The sequence below is a fragment of the Homarus americanus genome, unplaced genomic scaffold (genome assembly GCF_018991925.1).
Source record: "Homarus americanus isolate GMGI-L3 unplaced genomic scaffold, GMGI_Hamer_2.0 scaffold55640, whole genome shotgun sequence".
NCBI lineage: Eukaryota > Metazoa > Arthropoda > Malacostraca > Decapoda > Nephropidae > Homarus > Homarus americanus.
In genome coordinates this window covers 2,516,705-2,528,005 of record NW_024713650.1, presented here as the reverse complement: position 1 = coordinate 2,528,005, position 11,301 = coordinate 2,516,705, and the positions used below count along the sequence as shown (strand labels likewise).

Genomic DNA, 11,301 nt, shown 5'->3' with positions numbered 1-11,301 from the left:
ATCACATTCAGAGAGTCCAATCAGTGACCACACACACACACACACACACACACACACACACAGGATGTTACCTAAACGCTAAGAACTTCGGGAAAAAAAAACACCTTTATGTTTCTTAAGTGAACTCTACTCAATGTAAGTCATTCCGGAACTATCAAATGTCAGCTGAGTTTATCCTTACTGACCGATAATGTCACGTGTGTCACCATCCCAGGGACACACACACCCATTCACAATACATACATACACACACTCATTCACACACACACACACACACACACTACTTATTTACACACACACGTAATGACTATTTACATACATACATATACACACATATATATGCACAACACGGCACGATGCAGCACGACACGGCACGGCACAGCACGGCATGGCACGACACGACATAGGGCACCCGTAAGGCATGAACGAAGGACAGCCAGTTGGTTATATAAAAACTTATACAATGTAACCCTGGCATTTGTGGTGGTGGTGGTGGCGACACTTTGAAACACACACACTCAGACACACATGCACACACATATAAAAGCACGAACATTATATAATTTTACAACCATGTGTGTGTGTGTGTGTGTGTGTGTGTGTGAAGCTATGCGGGCACGTACGGAAGTCACACATATTTAAGTACAATTATGGTGGCACCAGCATGTTTACATAATTATTATGGTACTCATGTGTACAATGAAAGACAAAAGTTGTGTCGTGAAATTTTGGTGAAAACATATGCCGAAGGACTATCTTATGGTCCGCTCTGCCTTGTGGTGGGGCTCTCATAATGTTTCACCAGTTATATTTAATCTTCGGACAAAACTGCGACACGACTTTTGTCTTTGATTGTGTGTGTGTGTGCGTGTACAAACAGGTGCGTTCCAACACATCACCTGACTACGCCCACACGCCCTCTAAAGGACTGCCTCCGTTACCTGGGTGTGGGCGTGTGTGTGGGGTGAGAACGAGACATAGGGCGTTCAGAACCACGTTAAGGGGTTCCGGAACCAGGGTTTGTGGGTTCAGAACTAAGGCATGTAGGGGTTCAGTTGCCGGGGGGGGGGGGCAAAGCATGGGTGGAGGGAGGTTCAGGACCGGGGCGTGCGGGCGTGGGGTCGTGGTGCCGTTCCGCCCACACGCCGCCCAAGGCCGCCCACCAGCCTAGCGGTCCTCTACGACCTACACCAAATGTCAGCCAGTGACTGACTCACCACCTACACTGTACCAGCTGACAATACCTGCTGACATTAACACCTGGCTGACTCCTGCTGATATGAACAGCTGACAATACGTGTGTGCCTGACTCCTGCTGACATTTACAGCTGACAACACCTGCTGGCATGAACACCTGACAAACATGCTGACATTACGTGACAATTATACTGACATTAACAACAGGTGACACACATACTGACAACACCTGACAACATATGCCAAACAATTACAGTAGACAACACCTGCTGACATTCAAAGCTGACATTCACACCTAAAACGATAAGTGTCACAAGAGACTCAATCAAACAAAACAACAACAAAAACAACAACTGGCAACCCAATCACATATAAACAAAATACACCATTAAATTCGTTAACTGGCAACCTGTTCATACGTAAACAAAAAAAGCGGCAACATAATCCATAATTGGCAACACAGGTATGTAAACAAAAACAATATGGCGTCTGAGGTTATTATTTTCTTTTTGTAATTTATCTATTTCTTTCTCTTTCTCTGGAATTAATTGATTTCTTTTCTCTCTCCAAGTGTTTGTGTGTACCAACCAAGATAATTCCTCACGCAAATAATAAACAACATCCTCCTCCACCTATGAGCTTCGGGAACACGGCGAGAGCAGCAGCCAATCAGGACGACGCATTAGCCTCATAAGGAGACATAATGACCTACCCGAGGCGGTTCGAAACCCATCGCCTGAGGTCTCGATGCTCTCACTAAGCCTTCCAGTCGCATCTCACGTTACCGTCGTTTATTGCCTCTGACGTCACGGATCCTGTTTATATCGTCTATACTATTAACAAAAGACAATCGTTAATACTTTCTCGTGACTGTAGATTAAATTAAAACCTTTTGGTAGAGTCACAGTGTAATTTTGATGCCATATTGGGAATTTGTTTTGACTTACGATCTTTGAGAATCTTTTTTTTTCAGAACAATGGAGGAGGAAAGACAATGGCGCCACCTTAAGAGAAAGTGATATTGTGTTTGTATTTATTATTATTATTATTACTCAACAGATGATCGAGAATTGCTGTGAATAATGATAATAATACATACACCAACAGACCAATCCACTTACAGCACCCCCCCCCCCTTCCTCTATCTCAAGACACCCATCTCGACAATAACGACCTGACTAAACCAATCAACTACTGTTGATTGGTTATTGTCTCTCACACACACACACCTCACTTTCTTTTGTCATTATCGTTCACTCACAATTACTTAGCCACAGTGAGAGAAAGTGAGTGAGAAAATTGTGTGTGAGTGAAAGTGAGAGCGTACATAAGTGAGTGAGTGTGAGAGAGAAAATGTACAAGTGAGATAGTGAGTAAGGGAGAGGTTGGGGACCCGAAGAGGCGACCAGGCGTGAGGTGGGATTCTTCCCCCCCCCTCCCTCACCCAAGTTTGTCCTTCCCCCCTTTCTCTCACCCACCCAAAACACTTTACATCTACTTAACGTCTGTCCGTGTCCGGGTGCCTGTCTGTCCGTGTCCGGGTGCCTGTCTTTCTCTGTCACTTATTATGTTATTTGTTTTATCTTTCTGTGTGTTCTCGTCTATTTCTTTCCTTCTCTCTCCCTCCTTTCTTATCTCCTCTCCTCCCTTCTTCGTCTCTCTCTTTTCTTCCATTCTTCTCTCTCCTCTTCCTTTTACCTATTCTCTTTCTTCCCTCCTTCTCACTTTCTTCTTAAATCTTCCTCTCTTCCATTCCTTCCTCTCTTCCTTCCTATCTTCCTTTCCTTCTTCTTTCTATCTTCCTCCTCCCCTCCCCCCAAACATTTCCAGGATCAACCACCTTAAACTCACTCATGTGTTGTTAAGAGGAAGAGAGGGAGGAGGGAGAGGGGAGAGAGGGAAGGAAGGGAGGGAAAGAGGTGGGAGGGGAGAATGAAGAAGTGAAGAGAGAAGTGAGGGAGAAGGAAGGGGAAGGAGGGAAAGATGGAAAAAAGGTAGGACGAGAAAGTGGAGGGACAGAGAGGAGAGGGGAGGTAGGCGATATGAAAGAGGAAGTAAGTGGAATAGGTTGAAGGAGGAGACGAGATAGGGAGACGGCTGGAACACTCGATAGGTCCAGTGTTATGATGTCATCAACTCCACGTGGGTCTTGTTTACAACCATTATGACGTCATCAGCACCACGTGGGGTCTTATTTACAAACAGAGAATCTTTGTTTTGGTGGGCACGTTAGCCCCTCCTGAATAAACGGGTATACTTAGTCGTGCCACCTATCGCTAACTGATGAAACTAGCGCTGTGTTAACCTCGCCATAACACAATCATTCGGTATCACTGTGTTGAGGAAAGTTTCATTGTTTCTTATAGAGTTAATTATGATACTATACGTGTGGGTAACACTGAGAGAAGGGGGTCGAGGTGACGGAGAGAAGTGAGGGAAGTGAGACAACAAAGCAAAGAAAGTGAGGGAAATGAGAAGATAGACGATAGAAAGGGACGAGAAGAGTGAGAGAGAGAGAGGAAGTACATATGTGTATTGTGAGAAATTTTCTCCATGTGGCCATTGTTGTGGTGTCCGGGAGAGAGAGACATATGTGTGCCAAGGTCCGCTGACACAACTCTCTCTCTCTCACACACCTCAGTCTTTTTCTCTCACTCTCTCTCTCCCTCACACTCACTCTAAGCGCCACACCCTTCTATGACGTCACGCCGACCCATTGCCTCACCTTTATTAATGACGTCACACCCTTGATGACGTCATAATATTTTTCAAATAATTAGCAATTGTTTACATTTTCGTGTGTGTGTGTGTGTAGTGAGAGAGAGGATGTTACAGCAACGTTCATTAATGACAGCTCACTTTCCACCAGAAATACAACACTTACCGATGATATCGCTTAACATCGTCATGGAACACATCACATAATGTTGATAATAAACGCGGTACTTAACAATGTTGATAATAAACGCGGTACTTAACAATGTTGATAATAAACGCGGTACTTAACAATGTTGATAATAAACGCGGTACTTAATAATGTTGATAATAAACACGGTACTTAACAATGTTGATAATAAACGCGGTACTTAACAATGTTGATAATAAACGCGGTACTTAACAATGTTGATAATAAACGCGGTACTTAACAATGTTGATAATAAACGCGGTACTTAATAATGTTGATAATAAACACGGTACTTAACAATGTTGATAATAAACGCGGTACTTAACAATGTTGATAATAAACGCGGTACTTAACAATGTTGATAATAAACACGGTACTTAATAATGTTGATAATAAACACGGTACTTAACAATGTTGATAATAAACGCGGTACTTAACAATGTTGATAATAAACGCGGTACTTAACAATGTTGATAATAAACGCGGTACTTAACAATGTTGATAATAAACGCGGTACTTAACAATGTTGATAATAAACGCGGTACTTAATAATGTTGATAATAAACGCGGTACTTAATAATGTTGATAATAAACACGGTACTTAACAATGTTGATAATAAACGCGGTACTTAACAATGTTGATAATAAACGCGGTACTTAACAATGTTGATAATAAACACGGTACTTAACAATGTTGATAATAAACGCGGTACTTAACAATGTTGATAATAAACGCGGTACTTAACAATGTTGATAATAAACGCGGTACTTAACAATGTTGATAATAAACGCGGTACTTAACAATGTTGATATTAAACGAGGTACTTAACGCTATCAAAACAGTATTTAACTCTAACATTAAGCAGGGCACTTTTCTCTCACAGGTCTGTGGTATAAGTGCGACACAACAAATGGTACAGACGAGAACAGGAAGTGTTGAGAGCACAGAGGCACTTAACCTTACACTTCCACTATGACAATTTTTACACCGCGAATCGATTTTGTTTCGGAGTTGAGGTAACTGTTCTTTCACTTACAGTACAGTATATTACGTATGAAAATCAAACAAATAGAGACATAAAAGTCATAATTATATACAAGAAATCATTGAATTAGTAAAAGAATTATTAATTAATAGGTACAAATATATATGGATGTTCTTAGTTGTTTCTAATAAAAAAAACCTACTGTGAGATTTTGTGATCTCATTTGTTTTACCAGACAATGTTATCGTGTTCTGGCATCTATACTTCTTAAATGAATTCTCAGAAGTTTTCGTAATTTCTTTATATATCATTTATAAATTACACCCGGATTTTGATAATCTAAAAATAATAATATATCATTTTCTATATTATTTGATCCTTATATGAATTATAATATATTGATAGCATATTATATATTCCAAGATGCTTATAGTCGTGATTTTTTTCGTGGATTAAAGATATATTCTGAATGTATTTACGAAACATTTTGGCAAATTTATCGAATTTATATTTATTTTTACTACAGGTTTTGGGTGAAGTTCAAGCCTTGGGAATTATCTTTTTTTCAGGAGAGAGAGAGAGAGAGAGAGAGAGAGAGAGAGAGAGAGAGAGAGAGAGAGAATAATGACAAAAGATAATGAGGAATAAACTGTAAGACGATGAAGGAAGAAGTAGAAGAAATTAAGAAGAAATTGAGAAGAAGAACCAAGAGAAAGTCGTGATATAACAAGAGGCAAGAGATAATGGACAAGACTTGAAGAGAACAGAGATAAGAGGAGACGCAATGAACAAAGAAGCAGAGAAAGAGAAGAAGATAAGATTAACTGCACTGAGATGGTGAACAGATAATAAAGATTACAAATACTACTAATAATAATAACACTATTAATAACACTACTACCACCACCACCACCAAATTATATTATGTTAGATTAGATTAGGTTAGTTTAGAATACGTTAGATTAGGTTAGGTTAGATTAGATTAACACCTAAATTTAGTGAAGGAAGACAGAGACAGAGAGACACATACCTTGGACAATATATGTAGAAGAAGAAGACTCTGGATTGAGGAGGAGATGGAGGGGGAGGGAGTGAACACCTGGAAGGGAGAGATAAGGAGACATGCTCAGAGATAAAATGAGGAGAAACGGTAGATGAGATGATAAATTGAGAGATAAATGAGGAAAAACGACAGATGAGGTGATAAACTGAGAGATAAATGAGATAAGGAGATAAACTGGGGAGAAACAGTAGACAAGGTGGTAAATTGAGAGATAAATGAGAGAGAGAATTGACCATCATACACACACACTCGGGGCCAAACAGGTATTTAAACACCATATATATATATATATATATATATATATATATATATATATATATATATATATATATATATATATATACATTGATGTATCATACTGCATCTATATGTATGATTCCGTGTATGTATACTCTGTATCCTGATATGTATGCATGTATTTCTGTAACTGTTTGTGTATGTATGTGTGTACGTGATCGTGTGTATATGTACGAATATATGTGTCTGTGTGCAGGTGTGTATGTAAGCTTCCTGTGTCTGTGTGCAGGTGTGTATGTAAGCTTCCTAGGGTCATGAGAACTACACACACACACACACACACACACACACACACACACACACCATAAGTTTTCTAATCGAGTGTTTCATAATCCTTCGTCCAGTTCCCAGTAGCCACACCACTAAGTATCGTTCACTAACACTCGCTCACTTTCCTCTACCAAACATTACTTTTCAACTCTTCACTTATTATTTGTTTATTTATTTTATAAATTTAACAAAAGATGAGGTTTGTCTTTTTTTATTTTTGTTGTTTTTGTCTTGAAATTGTTGTTGTTTTTAATTGTTTTGTTATTATCATTGCTGTCATTATTATTATTATTATTACTGTTGTTATTATTATTATTATTAGTTATTATTGCTGTTTTATTATTATTATTATTATTACTGTTGTTATTATTATTATTATTAGTTATTATTGCTGTTTTATTATTATTATTATTATTACTGTTATTATTATTATTATTATTAGTTATTATTGCTGTTTTATTATTATTATTATTATTATTATTATTATTATTATTATTATTAGGGGTTATTATTGCTGTTTATTATTATTATTATTTAGTTATTGCTGTTTTATTATTATTATTGCTTTATTACTGTTGTTATTATTATTATTATTAGTTATTATTATTATTATTATTATTATTATTATTATTATTACTGTTGTTATTATTATTAATATTAGTTATTATTGCTGTTTTATTATTATTATTATTATTATTATTAAAAGTACAGAAATAATAAAATTTTACAACACAGAAAATACAATGAAATTCTACACTCAAATGACCAATTAAATTATATATACTTAATTATACAAACTGAATTATATATACTTTCGTAAGTTAATGAGGTGAAGAAATATACATAGGTGTTTGTTAAAGATGGTTAGGGAATAGTTTAAAGGTGTGCAGTGACCTGATCAATTATGCAGTGACCTCCCTAATCATACGGTAATCGTTTCAATCATACAACTCTTCTCCAATCACACAGTCATTAGCCAATCACACAGTCATTAGCCAATCACACAGTCATTAGCCAATCACAGTCATTAGCCAATCACACAGTCATTAGCCAATCACACAGTCATTAGCCAATCACACAATCCCCATCTACACACACGAGAACAATACTAAGTAATAATCCTTCACAATCACCGTTCTAACTACTTACAATCGTCGCGCTAATCACCTCTAATCACCCACTGACTTCACCAGGGAGCCCGTCTGTCTCGCGGAGGGGGGAGGGTGAAGGGGCGGAGGGGGGAGGGTGAAGGGGGGAAGGAGGGAAGGGCAGAGGGGGAGGGAGTGAGAAGGGAGCGGAGGGAGGAAGGGGGGGGGGGGGGAGGGGGGAGGGGGGAGGGTGAAGGGGGGATAGGGGAGGAAATTATCGCCTGGAATCGCTGGGAAATGGAAGGAAATTCCCAAATTATATGAGAATGGAGTTTTTTTTGTGGTGGAGGTGTGAGTGTTATTCCCTCCAACAATGGTAAACAAAAGTGTTACCTTGAGGCTGTAGACAATGTTACCTGGAGGCTGGACAGGTAGACAATGTTACCTTGAGGCTGGACAGGTAGACAATGTTACCTTGAGGCTGGACAGGTAGACAATGTTACCTTGAGGCTGGACAGGTAGACAATGTTACCTTGAAAATGTATGCAGGTAAACAAAATAATATGAAATCTGGACAAAATCTGAAATCTATGACCCCGTTAGTGTGAAACTAGACAACATACAACATCTATGACCCAGTTAGTGTGATCATTGGACAAAACATACATGAGTGTGAACCACTGGACAAAATACAACATCTATGACCCCATTAGTGTGATCATTGGACAAAACATACATGAGTGTAAACCACTGGACAAAATATGAAGTGTGAGAAGACGTTATGATCTTAAGTGTGACAAAGAAACTCTCACTTATTTCTCTTTTATATTTATTCAGGTCGAGGTGTAGTGTGTGTGTGCTTGCGTGCGAGAGGGAGAGAGTTAGTAAGTGTGTGTGTGTGTGTGCAAAATTGTATATACGTGAGAGAAGTACCATAGAATTTCTCTCTCTGGTACATACTAGTTTTTGTACCTTCACGAAAGATGAATTTGGGACGGACGGACGGACGTGATAATGGCGGAAGGATGAACTGACAGACGTAAAGAGGGGAAGTGATGAGGGAGGGAAGTAGTGAGGGGGGAGTAGTGAAGGTGAGTGAGGGAGGAGTAGTGAGGGGAGGGGAGTATTGAGTGAAGGAGAGTAGTGAGGGTGTAGTGAAGTAGTGAGGGAGGAGTAGTGAGGGGAGAATTAGTAAGGAGGTGGTGAGGGAGTGGTGGAAGGGAGTGTGAGGTGGGGAGGTGGTGGGGAGAGTGGTGGGAGGTGGTGAGAGGTAGTGAGGTGGTGGAGGAGTAGTGAGGAGAGTGGTGAGGAGGTGGTGGGGGTGGTGAGAGGAGTGGTGGGGGGTGAGTGGAGAGTGGTGGGGAGGGAGTGAGTGAGGAGGGTGGTGAGGAGTGGTGGGGAGTGGTGGAAGGAGTGAGAGTGGTGAGAGAGTAGTGAGGGTGTGTGGCAGAGAAAGTACACATTGACTGCCAGATGGTGTTCGGTCTGCCATACTTCACCCAGCTGGTGGTAGTGGTGGCAGTGATTGTGGTGGCTGGTAGAGGTTGTGGTAGTTGGTAGTGATTGTTAATGGTGGTAGTGGTAATGAATATATGCTGTTATGTTGGACTACTAACCTCTGAACACAAAGAACAACAATGTCTTACGCACCAATATTTTGTTTACATCAGCTGACAGGTGCCGGCCATATTTGTTTACTTTCCATTATATCAGCTGATCGCTTACGTCATCTCTTGGGGTAATAAATAACACTTACTTAACATCTTAATTCGTTGTAAAATAGAAGTAATTATATTTTTAATACCTATAACAAATTATATATCAACTATAAGAAGGAAAACTTGTATATAACCCTGAATATATGAGTCTATTGCATACTGATATAACAAGTGGTATAACTGTACTGAGGGAGGGTGGGTGCAGGTAAGTACTGGTAATAAAAACTAGTATACCTGTACTAGTAGGTAATGGGGATGCCTAGTAGTGGATGTACTAGCATAACTCTATACTAGGAATACCATGGTGTAGGGCCAATAATTACTAGTTAGTGGGTGTTCTATAACATTCCAGGGGCTAGTATGGCTAGTGAGAGCTAAGTAGCATAACTGTCTACTAGGAATACCGTAGGGCCTCAGGGGGGGGGGGCGACTCCAATGCCTAACTTTCTTCAGTCAGAGGCTTGGTGGGCGGGAGGCTGGGCCGGGGGAACGAGCCACCTGCCTGACCCACATAACATAAGGACCATCTCTCCTTACCCCGGCCATACCATTGTCAACCTTACGAGCTATCTGTGTCATAAACCGTTGCCTTTAAGGACGATACAACCCTTATTTCTCTATGTGATTCTAGACCTTACGAGTATCTATGTCAGAGAATACGATCATAAGGGTGGTTTAGGTACTCCAGGGTAGAGGATTTTCCCCCGTATGGTTTATCTGTGTCGACCATCCCTAGTCCAGTCAGGTTTGGGGGCGGGAGACTCGAGTTGATCAATCGAATTTGCCTAAATAAATCTCTTATTTCCGTAATGTATCTAGTTAAATTCGTTGTATTTATTATTATTATTATTATTATTATTATTATTATTGCGTCTTTAACCCCATCAACACAATCAAAATAATCTTACAGTAACTGGAACGGAAACTGAACACAAGATTACATTGTATTGCAAATTCTAAAAGCAACTCGATTCGGTTATCAACACAGGAAAAAAAACACACATTAATCCCACTCATATCTGATAAACCACGTAATAAAAACAACACCAAAAAATAAACCAAACACCAAAAGCAGTTTAATTTATCCAACTAATCAGAGTTTACATTAAAATAAGTTACATGCAACACATGATGCATATGGCAACTGATGTACCGTGGGGAGGCAGTGTGTGTGTGTTGCCAAACGGCCCCAACTCATCCACCTAATTTCGCCTCGAGATTGTGAAACGGGGAGTACACTAATTTATTTCATACATTTTAGAGTTTAAGTACTGTATAGTTAGTGGTAGGAGTACGTAAGTGGAATGGTCTAGTTAGCAAATGAGTTGACCAATGTCGTTGCGTCTGCTCTCTCTCTCTCTCTCTCTCTCTCTCTCTCTCTCTCTCTCTCTGTTGTGGGTGAGAGATTAATGTGTTTATTTAAGAGGTTCTGTTCTGATTCTCAATTATAACAGATAGACAGACAGACAGAGAGACAGATACACTTATAAATAGACAGACAGACAGACAGACATATACACACACATTTAGCCCCTAAGATCAGACGGGACCCTCGCAGCCTTCATATTTCATCAAACCACCAGATAATTATTGGTTAGGTTAGGTTTGGTCCAGTGTGTGTTGAGGTTAGGTTAGGTGATGTGGGGTTAGGTTAGGTAAGGTGGGATCCAGTATGAGGTTCACCTTGATCTACTTGTCTCGTGATCTTGCAATATGGCCGTCAGTTCCGCTCCTAACTTAATCTAGTCTAACTTAATTTAATCTAACTTAACCTAAA

The 11,301-nt window shown here is 39.7% G+C and overlaps 1 protein-coding gene across 2 annotated transcripts in view; it reads right to left on the bottom strand.

Annotated features, from left to right (window-relative positions):
• LOC121873317 (serine/arginine repetitive matrix protein 1-like) overlaps positions 1-11,301 on the bottom strand; it is a 57,751-nt gene that overhangs the window by 17,835 nt on the left and 28,615 nt on the right. Inside the window, exon 2 of one of the 2 annotated variants that reach the window (XM_042376829.1) lies at positions 6,119-6,187. The exons of the other annotated variant lie outside the window; for it this stretch is intronic. Within the exon in view, the coding sequence (XP_042232763.1) occupies positions 6,119-6,187 (69 nt within the window). The remainder of the gene's footprint in view (positions 1-6,118; positions 6,188-11,301) is intronic. 2 annotated transcript variants of the gene reach the window in all.